The 17,366-nt window shown below is 40.8% G+C and overlaps 1 protein-coding gene across 1 annotated transcript; it reads left to right on the top strand.

The window, feature by feature from the left end:
• The first annotated feature begins 742 nt into the window (after positions 1 to 742).
• Positions 743 to 15,636, top strand: znf526 (zinc finger protein 526). Its single transcript, XM_087286706.1, has 8 exons — positions 743 to 1,119; positions 5,998 to 6,403; positions 6,476 to 6,636; positions 8,670 to 8,777; positions 9,921 to 10,708; positions 10,814 to 10,940; positions 13,105 to 14,682; positions 14,768 to 15,636. Exons 2-8 carry the CDS (start codon positions 6,154 to 6,156, stop codon positions 14,927 to 14,929), a joined length of 3,174 nt encoding a protein of 1,057 aa, XP_087142832.1. The 5' UTR covers positions 743 to 1,119; positions 5,998 to 6,153; the 3' UTR covers positions 14,930 to 15,636.
• The last annotated feature ends 1,730 nt before the right edge of the window (positions 15,637 to 17,366 follow it).

The raw sequence follows: 17,366 nt of genomic DNA, 5'->3' as shown, positions 1-17,366 counted from the left end.
GTCTATTATAGCTCTGTATTTATTTACATTTAAGACATGGTTTATAATCAATATATTATCAAATGTAGCTATTATTTGATGATTTAAACAAATATTGGATACTTATTTGATAGAAAATTATTTTTAGAATTACTGATATTAGAATATTACAATGCCATTTTTATTTAACTGTATGTTTAAACATGTTTCTCGATGTTCAATTTATTTATTTTTACAGTTCTTCTGGAATACATTTAACTAAAGTTTCATTTTTTATCATAATTTTTACAAATTATTTTAAATTTATTTAGGTTTATTCTCCAAAGATTTCCTCCTTAGTGGCTCTTGACCTGTATGAAAACCCCTGTAGTAAATTGTATTTACAATTACAATACATTTCTAACACATTTCTTAAATATGACCTATTTAACAGGCCATATAAACTGAAAGCAAAGGTATAACGTTCATCACTTATTTTAAACTGATCACAGTTTTTTTAATCTCAAAACGTGAATTATTGAAAATCACTGCATCACAACAGACATGAAAAGCAATAATCCAGTCAAATGAACGTCAAACTTGGCTGCAGATGAATGGTCGTATGATATTTATTGATGATTAAATTGCCAAAACTGTAAACAAGCACTCTAGCATCCGAAACACCAGTCTCCATCTCGACTGCCTGAGTTTGACAGACAGTTTTCTGTCCAATCACCGCCTCGCTCGAGCCGCACGCGAACCCCCATGGGGCGGGGCTACTAACACAGAGCAAGGAACAGAGGCCAGACAAACGGCACATTTCCACATCCACGATCGTGTTTACGCCAAAATACTCAACAAACAGTGCGTCGCGCTACACAATACCGGTCCGTTGCGGTTAGAAACGCGTCGTGAACACGGGAAAGCTTCAGCGGGACCGACGAGCGCTGCACGAGGGATTGCCCAACTGCAGCGCGCGCGGTGAAGCTCGGAAACGGTTGAGGAAAGAAGGCCTCCTTTCAGCGCTCTTAGACCTGCGGGGAAAAGTGAAGAGCGCCGCCTGACGACCGCCATACAGCGGGGTGGCTTTCGCAGGAGACCGCGGTGCGCTCCACAAGCTCTGGCAAAATCCGAAGAGCGCCGCCAACTGCTCGCCACAAGGTAAACAACTCGCATAAAGCCCGCTAAATTTTGCTGCCTGTGTGCACCGAAAACGGTACAACTAGCGCAGGACTAGTACGTTATCTCTTGATTTTAGGGTGTACTGTCTTCAATCAGTTTGATTTCCTCATCTGCATCAGTGCAGTACGTGTGATGACAGTAATATTCCTGATGGAGTGCACTTGTTGACTATTTGAATTATAAAGAGCTGTAAAGCATGCATTTCATGCTTAAAATATGAGAAAGCCACAAGTACATACTATTCAATGTCTATATAACTGAAACATTAGATACATGTTTTATAAAAAGTCTTGACATTATTGCCAAAATGTAGTGACACGTCTGTGAAAACCACTGACAGAATCTAGTATTAATTCTTAGATGTGTTTCATTATGAAATAGTCATTGGCTTGCTGTTTTTGTCTATATACAGTGTGTGTGTATATGTATATATATATATATATAGAGAGAGAGAGAGAGAGATTTTTGGAAGTACTAAGTAATAGTATTTAAAGAAACATTCGCGTCCTACTAATGTTTTCCTGAGCAAAAAATAATATATGTGACAACAAGAGCATTCAAGTTTTTAACCATAATTTACAGAATAGATCAACAGTAGTTGTATTATATGTGCTAAAAGTTGCATTTAAATCTTAAAAATATATTTTTTGTAAATTATATAATCTAGCGCAAAGATGGCTAAACTAGGGCCTGCGGGCCAAAGTTGGTTCATGGTAACGATTAATTTGGCCTGCCATCCCATATAAGAAGAGATGGAGAATGATAGGGATGGTTTCATTGTTGGGAATTAAATTTTGTTTGTTTGTTTTATTTTTAAAAGCTAACTGACATTAAATGGTGTAAATGAATAAGGTTTTGTTTAAATGTACGAATTGTCACACCACAATGCAGAGACTTAAGTGAGCAAATCAAGTCAAAGGCAGATTCTGCTTGACTAGTGTATTCAGCTTTGAACTCCACTGTTATAAATGTGATTGTTTTATTGCAATATATTATCACAAAAAAAAAGCTATGATGTTTTAATAATTTTTAGTAATGTTTTTCTATTTATTTTATATTTTGAAATAATCTGAAAATATTTTGGAAATTACCCATGACAAATTTGATGTAATATTCATTCATTTTCTTGTCGGCTTAGTCCCTTCATTAGTTCGGGGTCGCCACAGTGGAATGAACTGCCAACTTATCCAGCATATTTTTAGGCAGCGGATGCCCTTCCAGCTGCAACACATCTCTGGGAAACATCCACACAAACACTCATTCACACTCATACACTACAGACAATTTAGCTTACCCAATTTGCCTCTAGCGCATGTCTTTGGACTGTGGGGGAAACCGGAGCATCCAGAGGAAACCCACGCGAATGCAGGGAGAACATGCAAACTCCACACAGAAATGCCGACTGACCCAGCCAAGGCTCGAACCAGTGACTTTCTTGCTGTGAGGTGGCAGCACTACCTACTGCGCCACTGCGTCACCTTGATTTAATATAGTTTGGTATATTTATGATATTTGATATTTGGTTTTTGGCTCTTCATATGAAACAGTTTGGGCACCCCTGATCTAGAACAATGATCACTTAATGTATTGGTAGATGCTATTTAAGCATCACATCTTCCCACTTTGCCCCTAACCTTCAAACAAGTGGGTTTTACCCATTTGTCAGCAGGACATTTTGATTCATTAATCCGATAGATTCATAGTGTACTAGATTATTAAATGCATTTGATTAATCCTGCACAAAATACAGTTCAATACTGCAGATTTAGTATACATGTTTACATTCATATTATTTAGATTAGTCTCAGTATAAATGCTTATCGGCTCACCTTAAATAATCAACTTTATTGTCAGACTTGTCTTGCATCTGAAATTTTTCTTGCAAAACAGCATGATAAATACTTCTTACAAAAAAAATATTTTACATGGGAGCAATTCCAGCGTTTTGGATATGATGTTTGCAGTAAAAACTTAAAATATAAATTCACATAGAAAGTATATGTTAACATTATATTGAAACTTTTGTTTATATTTTCCAGAAAAACTGACCATAGAGTTAAGGGACAAGAAAAAAAACAGTCTGTAAACATGTTTTGTACTTTAAATGAGGAAAATAAAGATGCGTTATGGATGTGACCAAAAAAGTCTGTGGGTTGTATTTTAACGATCTAGGCGCAAAGTCTAAAGCACAGGGTGAAAAGCATTTAGGGCGCGTCCGAATCTAATTTTGCTATTTTAAGTATGGGTTTACGCTGCGGCGCATGGTCTTACAGGGTTGTGCTTATTTTCTTAATGAGTTATGGGTGTATTTTGAGAATAAACCAATCAGAGTTTTATCTCCCATTACCTTTAAAAGGCAAATGCATCACGCCATGGTGCATTTGCTATTTACATGGCAACTTTGTAAGTGGAAAAACTAAACGCTTCACTAGGGAGAAAACAGTTGAACAGACCATCTGCAGCGCGAGGATAAAGAACGAGCCTCTTCCATCCAGCCTCTTTACTTTATCTTTCTCTCTTTAGTGAATAAGGAAAACGGTGTTGTACGCTCTCCACTGAAGACATCCATTAGCCTACATATTTAATTTTGTTTGTTAAGTCCAAAGATTTGTTTCAAAACTATTACTAAAGTATAATTTCCACCAAACGGATAAATGAACAATAATAGCAATAATAACAAAGTGTGGTCAAACAACATGCAAATTATATCCAAACATGCGTCCTATGCCTCATATGATCTAAAACCTGACAGATGGATGAATCTAAGCTTGTTTTGAATACAATAAATATACATATATTAAATAATACTGCTAATAATAATAACATTATACAAAAGAGTTGTCGTGAATTAACTGAAAAGGCCCCCCCGAGAGGAAGTGGGCATGGAGGTAGTGGTTTTTAAATTTATTTAGAAAATAATTATATTTGTAATATTTTAATCCTTTAATTATTTTTAATTGTAAAGATATTTTGCATATTTCTGTAGATCTTGTGTGTATTGTGCAATGTGTTAGCGAGACGCAAAACTCGCTCATTGCGCTCTGTGCTGGGCTTTAGACCTGCTTTCAGCTGGTCTATTGCACGGTCCATTTTAGTTCCACAAAATAGCAACGAGCCAACAATGCACCTTAATACACCTCCTTTCTACACCGGAACATACAAGAATCCACAAATAGATTTGCTATTTAAACAATGTCGCACAAAACAGGAAAATTAGGGTTGCGCTGTTCTGAAAATAGCAACAAAACACATCTTGCACCTTTTTGCACCGGGTGTATGATAGGGCCCTGCGAGTTTACAGTATACAACATATTTTTTAGAAATTATGTTAATTAAACTGCACAACCTAAAAGAAACAATGATAATCAAAAAGATGATTGATGGCTCACTATAAAACAAAAAATATTACATTTATTTTATTGAATATTTTTGCATTTATAAGGAAAGAGCTTGGTTATGTATGTGACATCTCTCCGTTATGGATGTGACAGATGTGAAATTCCCACTTGTGTGACTTTGGTAAATCAAATATAATAGTTTGAAAACACCGACAGATACTCTTTTGAGTATTTCGAAATAGTGTAAAATACTAGCTTACACAAAAAAACTTAGAAACGGGTTCCATATTTTAGTGAAAACTTAATTTATTTTCATTATTCAGCTCCAAGACAGCCTGACGTACAAATTACTTTTTTAATTTCACTTTTTTAAAACTTGGGACGGGGCGGCTTAGTGCTGATTCCTCACAGCAAGAAGGTCGCTGGTTCAAGCCTCGGCTCAGTTGCCGTTTCTGTGTGGAGTTTGCATGTTCTCCCTGCGTTCGCGTGGGTTTCCTCCGGTTTCCCCCACAGTCCAAAGATATGCGGTACAGGTGAATTAGGTAGGCTAAATTGTTTGTAGTGTATGAGTGTGTGTGTGAATGAGTGTGTTTTTATGTTTCCCAAAGATGGGTTGCGGCTGGAAGGGCATCTGCTGTGTAAAAACGTGCTGGATAAGTTGGCAGTTCATTCCGCTGTGATGCCCCCGGATTAATAAAGGGACTAAGCCGACAAGAAAATGAATGAATGAATGAATGAATAAAACTTGGGACTGGGCGAGCACAAGTGGGTAGCACAATGGCGTCACAACAAGAAGCTTGCTGGCATTTCTGTGTGGAGTTTGCATGCTCTCCCCATGTTAGCTTGGGTTTCCTCTGGGTGCTCCGGTTTCCCCCACAAATGTAAAGACATGCGCTATAGGTGAATTAGGTAAGCTAAATTGTCCGTAGTGTACGTGTGTGAATGAGTGTGTATGAAAGTTTCCTAGTGATGGGTTGGAGCTGGTAGGGCATCCGCTAAGTAAAACATATGCTGGATAAGTTGGCGGTTCATTCCGATGTGGCGACCCCAGATTAATAAAGGGACTAAGCCATGATTCAACACATGACTAGGGTTCAAAATGATGTTCTTTGTCAGCCTTGTGAGGTTCTTGTAACACGATCAGTCATATAATATCTCAAGAGGCTTTCCTATTATCTTTGAACAGATTTTAATCTGGGTTATCAACTTTGTTTTTACACTCACAGACAGAATCGTACTATATACCCTACAGAATTAAAATACTGCACAACACTCATGAGTTCAGACAAAAAAATGTTGAAGAAACTTTTTCGATGCTCCAAAATATCCAAGATGACACAAAAATAGATTCTTTGTTTTATACAAGAAAAGATAAAACCATATTTAGTAGATGAATTCATGATGTCAACTTGCTTATTAAATACAGTTAGTTATTTTTTTAAACAAAAAGTTACATTCTGCAGCTTCAATTCATAGATTGTGTAAATCTTCTCAATGTTGTTGTTTTTTTTGTGTTTAGGTCAATTGGTAAAGCGTGATCGATATCTGGCCGGGTAATGCACACTGAAGGAGTTGACTGAGACTCACTTTGACCCAAGCACTTCATCTGCTCTTCAGCACAAGGACAGTCTTTGCATCTTAAACAGTTTGAGTAACAATAAACTCTGCCATCACCATGAGTGAGCAGGAGTTTGTGGAGCATCAGTACATGTGCAGTGAGTGCCAGCAGCTCTTTAACACCCTCGAGGACGTGCTGGTGCACCAGCAGATCCACACTGGCGCGGAGGAGGTAGAGGTCCTGCCGAGCCTGGAGGACTGTGACCCGACGGAGAGCCAATATCAGTGCCTGGAGTGTGGAGCCATCCTGAGGAACCCAGATGAACTGCTGCTGCATCAGGAGCTGCACATGAGAGAGGCGGGCCAGGGTGAGTAGTGCTGTTCAGTATGTGCGCTGGAGATTCGGGAAGTGCATGTAATTAATAATGCCTCCTTTTCAGAGCTATGCGAGGTCACAGAAGTGGACGCTGTTGATGCAGAAGTGCCAATCCAGTATCAGTGTCTGGAATGCCTGGCTCTTTTTGACACACCTGAACTATGGCTGGCACACAGACAGACACACAGCAGAAGCAGCACTCATAGTAGCCTGAGCGCCGGCACAGTGAGTACAGAAACAGTCGCATTTGGATCTGCTTTTGGTTTGATTTGATTCCATTGGGTTCCGGTTCATTTGGGAATGTTCCAATTGTAAAGTACATTTAGGGGTGAATGAAATTCTAATCAGTTTTTCGATTTGGTTTATTAGGAAATTGTTCATTTAAAAATAGCAACAGGGACAAAACTAGTTAAAGAGATGAAAAAAGGAAAATTCTGTCATAATTTATTTACTCTTTACTTGTTTCAAACCTTTATGAGATTTTATCTGTTGTTGAATGTTAAAGATGTTTTGAAGAAAGCTGGAAATTGTTAACATGGACTTCCGGTTAGGTGAGCTATGGAGTAGGACGTGTTCGCTAGGAGGTCCAGCAGAATTTGTAATTTTTCTGAATTAATGCACATTTTTACTTAGAAGTGCCTGCTGTTAATTGCGCCTAACGGAGTTCATTTTAAACTAAACATGTAAGATGAAAACTAAAGGCAATAAAGGGGCTAACGCGCACCCATCGCAACAGCGGCCTGCAACATTTAACGCATACTCGGATGAACGTGATATGTCTGCGGGGTGTGGGGTGGGGTGGAGGGGTGCAACGGTCTGAGCTCGATACAGCTTCAGGCGACATTCAGACTCTTAAATATGAAATAATTTCATCACTACGCCGGGATCTGGCAGAAATATTTTGCTTTGAACTACGGTCCGTGCTTGGCGATGACTTATCGACCATCAAAAGTGAACTTCAAGCCGTGAAGGCGGAATTCTCTAACACGATGGTATCGAAGCAAACTGAAATGTCGACACTGAGAAGTACGGTGAAGGATATGAAACATTCTCTTTCCACATGTTCGCATGATATCACGGTGCTACATGAAAAGGTTGACTCCCTTTCGGCTACTGTGGTAAAATTAGAAGAAAAGTGTGAAGATTTGGAAGCCAGATCTCGTCGGAATAACGTAAGGATTATTGGTGTTCCGGAAGACCAACTTTCTACTGCTGTGGCGGAAATCGTTAACGTTTGACTTTTATGGTTTTTGCTTTCCCAATGATGGAAGTTAATAGTCACAGGGTTTCAGCTTTCTTCAAAACATAATTTGTGTTTAACAGAATAAAGAAAGTCAATCAAGTTGAGGGTGAGTAAATGGTGAGACAATTAAAATTTTTGGGTGAACTATCGCTTAAAATAATCCTTTATTTCATTTAGACAATTTGTAGAGTATGTGAAATATACGGTATGTAAATGTAATATAAAATGACAAACTCTTATGAATCAGTATTGACGTTATTCTATGCTTACGAGTGGGCGCAGCCATTTGAATCGTCTTGGCTCGAGATTTCTGGTTTCATTCATTTCTATTAGTTTTTAGATGTTAAAAACAGTTCGGTATGCTGCTTGATGTTGCAAACTAATATTCTCTTATTCTCTTTTTCTACCTTGTCTGTATAGTCATGCAAACACTTGTTTGCAGAGCAAGTAGTTTGACTGTTTTCTGGCGTTTATTATTTCTAGTCATTTCTCCCACAGGACACTCAATCGGAAGTTCTAAAATAATCGAAAAAAAACAGACGCACTTCCGCGAGAAAAAGGTCAATTAAAAAGCTGTAAAATGTTTTAATATGGAGTACGTACAGTATAGTACTGATCCAAACATATCGTGTACAAGACTGTTAAAGGTTTTAGGTCAGAACAATATTTTTAAATGTTTTTAATGCTCATCAAGGATAAAAATGAAAAAGAACTGTTTAATCAAAAATAGAAATGAGTATTAATTACATAAAAAAATGAAAACAGTAGTGTAGATGTCCAGTACTGACAGAGAAACAAAGAAATTAATATTTGTAATGCAGTATTACAGCCTAAAACAGAGGTATTAATAATTAAAGAGATCTATGTTTTAAGTGTTTTGATGTGCAACAGAACTTGTAATATGCGTAGATTTAAAAAAGTCAGTTTTGTGATTTGAAGAATCGGGATCAAAATGATTTTAATGGTTAGAAATTCTGCACTACTAAAGAACTTCCTTTGTTTTGTATTGTTTCAGGAATATGTCCTTCAGCCTGATGGTTCAGTCACTCCCATTCAGCTGCTCAATGTTCAAAACCTAGTTCTGGATGAACAAAGGGCAGGCCAGATCCTGACACTAGCCCAGGTCTGCTACATTCTACATGCACACAAAACAAATCATTTCCATAAGGGGGGTTGTTTTACACTATGATCTAACATGGGTTGATGCTATAAAAGCTATGTTTGATTTTTGTTTCTGTTATCCTATCACATCTTATTAAATCAGCAGGTTCTGTGTTTTAGGACAGTGGTTTAGGACTTGCTCCTGGAAGGCCACTATCCTGCAAAATTAAGCTCCAGCCCTAATTAAACACTCCTAAGCCTCTCTGTCACAGTGATGTGTCCTAATAAGACTGTCAAGCTTCATCGAAAAACATCTATGTTTAAAGGATGCTTAATGGCAGAATTTATTTTGTCTTTTGTTTCGTCCTTTGAGTCCTCCAGTTACCTAAAATGCTTCGCACACATTCCAAAAACAAGTAAATGCATAACGATACTTTAATATAATATATATATAAATATATATATATATATATATATATATATATATATATATATATATATATATATATATATATATATATATATACACACACACATACAATTTTAATACTGGTTATGCAAAGTGGCTGTGGGGGTGAAAACATTTGAAGCTGCCAAACAAACTTACTAGATTCTTATTTAAACATTTAATTCCGAGAAGGACCCCTAAACCCTTACTTCATATTTGTAATGAAATATTATGTTGACTTAGGGCACAGGTGTCCAAACTCGGTCCTGGAGGGCCGGTGTCCTGGAGAGTTTAGCTCCAACCCTAATCAAATACACCTGAACAAGCTAATTAAGCTTTTACTACATATACTAGAAACTTCCTGGCAGGTGTGTTGAAGCAGGTTGGAGCTAAACTATGCTGGACAGCGGCCCTCCAGGACCGAGTTTGGACACCCATAATTCATGGGAAAAAAGTGCCTATCAAGGGGGAATTGCAGTCTCTTATTCATAGTCTTGCATGCAATGGCTAATTTAGACGTTCCATAACTGCATATAAAAATAAGTCCATAACTGCATATAAATATAACTCCATAACTGCATATAAATTGTTGCATTTGGCATGGGACAAAATATCTTCAAGTGTGTTGGAGCTAAAAATCTGTAAGTTAGTGGACCACCAGGAGCAGGACTGTACACCCCATATTTTAATGCTTATACTGTTGCGTTTATTTTAAAGGCACTCCGAGAACAAGAAACCCCATCCAAGGCTGCAGCCCCTCCCAGAACTATGCTAGTACCAGCAAACACTTCCCTGCCTGGCTCCACCTCTGCAATGCTCCGCCTGCAGTTCTGCTCTGCCCAAGCGATTGCTGATGGTTCTGCCCCATCTACTCTCCACAAAGCAAAACTTCTTAGCCCCCTCTTACCTGCTGAGCCCATCCGGTTGGACAACGTGACCACTTTAAATCTTCTCCCTTCCTCTGGTCAGGTGAACGCAGTTAAGAAGGAAAATGAGGAAATTTTAATCATCCACCCTTACGAGTGTTCCGAGTGTAATCTGCTGTTCAGTACACCAGAGGATTTCCTCCAACACCAGGGGGAACACTTCTTAGGCCAGGACAAAGAGACTGGGGACACTGGGGTGATGGTGGGGTATGAAGACAGTTTGGGAGCAAAGGATGATGAAGGAAGAAGTGATGGATCAGAAGAAGGCAAAGTTGGCAGAGTTAGTGGTGGGAGGCGCATGTACACCGCCCGCTCAGCTGGTTTGGGTTTGACATCACCTGTCTCACCAAGCAGTCTTCGGTGTGAAGAGTGCAATAGAACATTCACCTCTGCCAATCGGCTTGTTGCACACCTTCGTGTGCATGAACAAGGAACCCATGAGTGTCCAGAGTGTGACAAAGTGTTTAAGAAGTTAGTGTCCCTTCAGACGCACATGCGCACACACTCAGGTGAGGCACGTTTTCTCTGTGTGGACTGCGGACATGGATTTACCACTGAAATGACTCTCATGATACACAGGTACTACCATTTGCTAACTATGTAGTCAAAATATAATCAAACTCGCTTTGGATTTGTGTCCTCTCTTACCAAACAACTTTTTTTCACTTGTTTTCCTCACTTAAGGAAATCCCACACATCTGAGCCACTGCACAAATGCCCATTTTGTGCTAAAACTTTCACCAACATGACAAAGTTCTTGTACCACCGCCGCACTCACAGAGTACGCGAGCCAACCACTCCAGTCTCTCAGGTAAGAGTTAATTTTAATGAAAGAATTTACAGATACAAAAAAATATATATGAGTCAAGCTAAATATTATAATGTGTAATGCTGTGTTCACACCAGACGCGGAAAACACAGATAAATCGTGCTATTCGCGTGTAAATAGCCACGTGAACAATCGAGTTTACTCTCTTCATTCGCACGTCAAACCCCGCTTCATTCACGTGTCAAATTCACTTCAGAACAGACGCAGATTCATGTGATGGGCAGGGCTTCTGTCTGCCCCGTGACTCTAGATTTGTTGCTAAATGGCTAACATGGATTTAATGAAGAAAATAACAGTGTTTATGTGCGTTATGAAGGCTGAAAAACAGCGTCGATACTAGGGATGTAACGGTATTGTAAATACCGTCATACCGCAATATAAATTTTTTTCGATATTACCGTAGTCGCATGACTCGGTAAAACTATAGGTCTTCTGAGAAAATTTGCTCAGGCGAATGAAGCGAACGGGAGGTACCGGAAACTACATTTCCCATCAGCCCAGGCTTGGCCATAATCCCTTGCGGTCTGTTGTCGCTACAGATCCAGTAATGCGGAAATGGAGTGTTCTGCTAGAAGCAGGGATCAAAAAGAGCTGTAAAACCCTAAAGCGGGTGTTGTCGCCGCGCGCGTACTGAATAGCGGTGTTGTCGCGCGAGTTCTTATCAGCTGTGTTGTCGCGCGCGTACTGAAAAGCGGTGTTGTCGCGCGAGTTCTTATCAGCTGTGTTGTCGCGCGCGTACTGAATAGCGGTGTTGTCGCGCGAGTTCTTATCAGCTGTGTTGTCGCGCGCGTACTGAATAGCGGTGTTGTCGCGCGAGTTCTTATCAGCTGTGTTGTCGCGCGCGTACTGTAAAGCGGGGACGGAGGGTATGTCGCGTCGCGGGGGCACTTTTGATCATTTTGGAAGGGAACTTTCTATCCAAGACTAAAAAGGGCATGTGCACTGCACAGGTTGAGCACTGTGTGTGCACGTGCCTGCAAGTTGGGGAATACGACTAATCAGTCATGGGGACTGCAGAAACACAGCACACTGTTCAGATTGATGCAGACATGAGATCTCTATCTCACTCATGGTTTGTCCTCTCAAGTGGGGGAAAGACAATGCACAACGTTACCCACTGCTAACAACCTGGGCCAAGTCATATCTCTCTTGTCCCAGAAACCTCAGTCCCAAATGAGAGGGTTTTTTTCTGTTGCAGGGGACATTGTAAATGCCCAGAGATACCAGCTTTTACCAGATTATATTTATATGATAATTTACCTTTAAACCCATCTCTATCTAAGTGAGTGAGTGATTAAATGTTGAATGAGATGAGTCTTCAACACTACTAAATTGAAACTTAATTTTTTTACATGGTTTAATAATTTTTTGTTATTAAAATTGAAGTTCCTGTTTCAAAGCTTACAGATAGATGGCTAATTTGTATGTCATTGACACTTTTGGCACTTTTTTGGAGTATTTTCATAAGTTTTGTTTTTTCCTGTAAATGATTCAATAAATACCGTACCGTGACATTCATACCGAGGTATTACCGTACCGTGAAATTCTGATACCGTTACATCCCTAGTCGATACGTTTAGGGCCGTGTCTGAGTCCACTAGATGCTTTCCTCTGTGAGCTCATAAACTCCTCCAGAAACTGAACCTAGATGACGGAGGCTTTCATCGGTGCTTCTGACTAAGCCTAGCCCAGTTTGATGAACTTTTTGTCTGTGTCGGCTGGAGGATTTCCCCTGGGACACCGACAACAGGTGATACGTCACAAACACGCCCCAAAAAGAGCAAGCTCCTGATTGGTTACCGCGGCGCGAATGTCAGCTGAAGTTCCGATTTTCGAACTCGAGTGATTCGCGTGTCAAATGCGCAAAACGCTCAATTTGCGCATATCGTGTCATTCGCGCCGCACCATTCGCGCGTATCGCGCCGCAGGATGTCTATTTGCACGTTTACATTGACTTAACATGTAAATCACTCGTGCTTGACGCTCGTTCCGCATCTGGTGTGAACGCAGCATAAGTTAAAATAACATCTCAAATTCTGCAATTTCTACTGATTTAGCACATATCCACCCATAACTTATCAAAACTGAGTTAGTGCACAATTGATTTTTGAAAGTGTGAAGTTAATACAACTCTTATCCTTTCCAGTTTGTACTGGCACAGCAGTCACCCGTCTCTATCATCCAAAGAGCAAGAGAACGAGAGGCTGCTTGGAGAAAAGACAGACAGGTGCTGACAATTCCTTCTAAGGATGAGTCCAGTGATGCAGGTCCAGTGCTCATTGAAGGTATTACTGTGGTCTCCCAGTCTACAGAACCAACAGAGAATGGGCTTTATGTTGAACCCTCAAACACAGAACAAACTCAAAATGGAGGGAAAAGGCTGGCAGATGACCCCAATTATTTAACGATTGCCAAAAGTGAAGGAGGTGGAGTCGAAGATAAACGCATTGTTCCGGCTGCTGAGGAAGATCCAAAGTTCCCTTGCTCTATTTGTGGAAAAAGATTCTCCTCGCAGGTCCGTTTGTTGCGCCATCGACGTACGACTCATACGACTGAAAGGCGCTTCAAATGCAACATCTGTGGGAAACCATTCAAGAAGCAAATCCATCTGCGGAACCACCTGCGCACACACACAGGGGAACGACCGTTCCAGTGCAGCGTGTGTGGAAAGACCTTTTCCTCTCTTGCTAATCTTTCCCGTCATGGACTCACACACACAGGAGTCCGTCCGTACCGCTGTGACATTTGCCACAAAGCCTTCAGCCAATCCTCAAATCTACGTCAGCACCGTCAACATCTTCACAGCAATGTGACACCCTCACCGTGTCCAGACTGCTCTGCGACTTTTATCCGTCCTGCTAAACTCGTAGCTCATCGATTCCTTCATCATCCAGGGTCACCGGCCCCTTACCCCTGTCCACACTGTACAGAGGGGTTCCTGCGCAAACGTCAGCGAGACGTACATTGTCTGGAGGAGCATCCCTGCTTGGCACAACCCCACAGCATTTCTCAGGAGTCTCAAGGCAGAGGTCAGGAAGGTTCGGCCGATGATACTGAGCAGCAAAGTGCTTCTTCAATACCAAAACCCAACCTAGATTGCACTATTTGTGGTAAGCGCTTGAACTCTCCTGCGAATCTTCGCCTACACCAACTGAGTCATGGTCTCGGGCCTGGCCGGCCACGAGGCTCCAGCTCTAACACTGGGAAGTCTCATCCCTGTCCAGTCTGCGGAAAACTGTTCGTTTCTGCCTCAAGTGTTACCCTACACCAGAGAGTTCACACCGGTGAGCGTCCGTATCCTTGTGCAATCTGTGGAAAACGGTTTCGCCAGAACACGCACCTGCGGGAACACCTTCGCACACATTCAGGCGAGCGTCCGTTCCGATGTGAGTTCTGCGATAAGGGCTTTGTTCAAAGCATGCATCTGGCAGAACACCGGCGAACGCATACGGGTGAGCGGCCGCATGCTTGTGGTGAATGTGGAAAAACCTTCAAGACTATCTCAAACCTTAGGACCCATCGTAAAACCCACTCTCGCTCTCAAAAGCAACAAGAGTCGGAACATAGTGGAGAATTGTCAGCCACAGGAACAAACACAGTAGCTGTTGCTGTTTTGGAGGCTTCAGAGATGGACCTGGCAAACTCTGTACCAGACTTCGGCCAACAGGGGGTCCAGCTTGGACAGCCACAAGTCATTCAGATACAGACATCTAACCTGACACAGGTAGACGGAAGTCTTTCTCTGTTCAAGGATGCTTTTGTTTAAGAAATTTATAATGCAACGGTTTTTATTTTTTCCTCTGTTTCAGACTCCGGGCACTCCTACCATCATGTGTAATGAGTTTGGAGAGACTATAGCCATCATTGAGACAAGTGGAGATCTAACAGAGGCCATCGAGCTCTACCGCACAGCACTGGAGGGCGGTATCAACATGGAGGCCATCACTGTGGACAACCTGCAGTTAATGTGAAGCATTGACAGGGCAGCATTCCAAGCAGGAGATTTGAAGATCACAGTTATACGCTGAGAGAAAAAGATGTCAGATGCTTTAGAAGAAGTGTAGAGAGACATTCAAAAATAAAAGCAGAGAATGAATTCGAGCATCTGAGATCTTGAGTTTTGCAAATGCAAGGAATCGTATTAAGTTCTTGAATGTGTCAACAAGTGTACCTCAGAGAGCCACTCTTGTCCTTCCTTTCAAATGTTTTTTCAGCCATTTTTTGCAAAATAACATTGACTAACAGACTTCAAAGAGGGCTGATTTTTGAAGACGCAACTGACAGACTTAAGATGGCTCCTTAATTGGGGCTAGAAATGGGTTGTTGCCAACGACACACTGAATGACTTATTCTTACATTTGGAGGCCAGCAAGGTACAGGTTACATAAGTAAAGAGTTTGGACAGTGAAGCAAGTTGTAATGACTCTCCGTTTACATTTTGATCTGCAGTTCTTTAAAGGCAGTAGTTTAAGGGCATTGAGCTGTAGAACAGAACAGGGAAGGAGGAGATATAGACATGCTTATTACAGAAGACAAAATATGCACCATCACTTACCATGGAGTAAGAATCCTCCTGTTACATGTACCACATCTCGGCCTGCACATTGTATGTTTGTAGCATTTTTTTATTGTTATGCTCATTTGGAGGAGTGTTGGAAATAAACTGTTTGTCTCTGTCTCCCTTCTAATTGCTTGGAAGATTAGATATAGCTAAACGAAACATCTGTAACGGTGTCAAATTAAATTAGGGGTGTTCAAACTTGTGCTTTAATCTTGGATCTTGCAGCCCCTCGCTGCACATATTTCTAGATTTTCTCTCACTGCTTCAGAGGTTTGTTCCATTTGACCATAGGTGCCCTCTGAAGTAGTGAGTAGCCATGAGGACTGGGATTGAGAACCTTTGTCTTAGAGGGCAACTGTTCTGCAGAGATTAGCCAAAGCCTGTGTAAGGGAAGCCTGCAACTTTTAAAAAGCATGGACCGGGGGACTGGGCAAGTTGGAGCACTGACTCTGATCCCCCGGGCTCTGCAATTGGTTGGGGAAATTCCAAATCAAAACAAACCATTACAATTGGCTTAAAGAGCCATGGAACCCCCCCTGTTTCAGCAGGGTGTTTTCACGCCTCTAGTTTGAAAAAAGTCAGGAAAGGGGGTGTGTCTAGCTCTGTTTAGGTGGGAGTGTTGGGGGAGGGAAAAAGGGAAGGATTTGAATAAAAATTGGAGTTTCCATTTGGGCAAGCACTAATTTTCACAGAAGCAAAACAAACACACATGCAGGGAGAAAGATGGTGACTGTTTAATGATGGAGGAATGTTTGATACCGCATGTCGTATAAGAGAAAAAAACCTCTGCATTTCTCGGTAACTCAGATGCACTCGGTAGGTCAGAAAGCCGTAGTTTGTAGACTATTCTGTCACAAAATGCGCCGATATTTAAACACGACAGTCGGTAATAGTTTGCTTCCAGTGTTCACGTGTTTACACAGAGCAGAATTTACAGCAGATCTTTCAGCCCATAATATTGTAGCGATATCATCGTAAACTACGTAACTTAGAAATCATTTTGACTAAGGTCTGTCTTTAAACACTGGAAGAATACTGCTGACGATATGAACTTTAACTTTGCCATCTGAATAAACAAATAAAGGGCACTGATCACAGACACTTACCAAATATGTAGGGACAGGAATATCAACACCAACTGGAGCTGCATCTATTTTAAAAGGAGATGAGCAGCAAATCCGGATTTCACCATTTCCAGATGCTAAAAATTTCTGTACAAATGTATTTCTGCCACATGTCGCGTGCACTGATCCACACGTCAGTCCGGCTGCGCTCTCTTAGAGGGAAAATAAAAACAAACCCTTCATTGCAGCACATTATAAAAGCAACACTGATGAACCGTATCTCCAAACAATTCCTTTTCTTTTCCCACTTCTTTTGGCAACACAACGTGTCGTCTCTCTCTGCCGTCTGAACACTGTTTCAGGTACAAACAGTCTTGGAAGCTATCATGCATATTAATGAATTTGCACTGCATACATAGTAGAGCGCGCTGATTGGATTGAACCGTCTTACTCATGAATGAATGCAGCACACTCAGAGACGTAATAAGGATCTTCCAGGTACAGACTTCCAGTCTACACACTGGAATACATGCTAAGATCTCATGGCCGTGACGCAGCTTCAAAAATTCATTTTAAACCGGAAGTACAAATTTGCTTGAAATAACGCAAAAACAACCAGTTTTCACTTTTTAGTGAAATATATGTGTTCTAATAGTGTTTTTAGCAGTGTGGGACACATATACGACTGTCAACAGCTCAAAAAATGTGTTTTAGTTTTGTGTTTTAATCAAAATTCGGGACATTGCAACCTGCAGAACCTGGGAAGTTTATGAAAAAAGAAAA

Source organism: Danio rerio, chromosome 16 (assembly GCF_052040795.2).
Source record: "Danio rerio strain M-AB ecotype USA chromosome 16, GRCz13ab, whole genome shotgun sequence".
Classification (NCBI taxonomy): domain Eukaryota; kingdom Metazoa; phylum Chordata; class Actinopteri; order Cypriniformes; family Danionidae; genus Danio; species Danio rerio.
The sequence above is the reverse complement of the archived record's forward strand: the minus strand, read 5'-3'. Positions and strand labels throughout refer to the sequence as shown.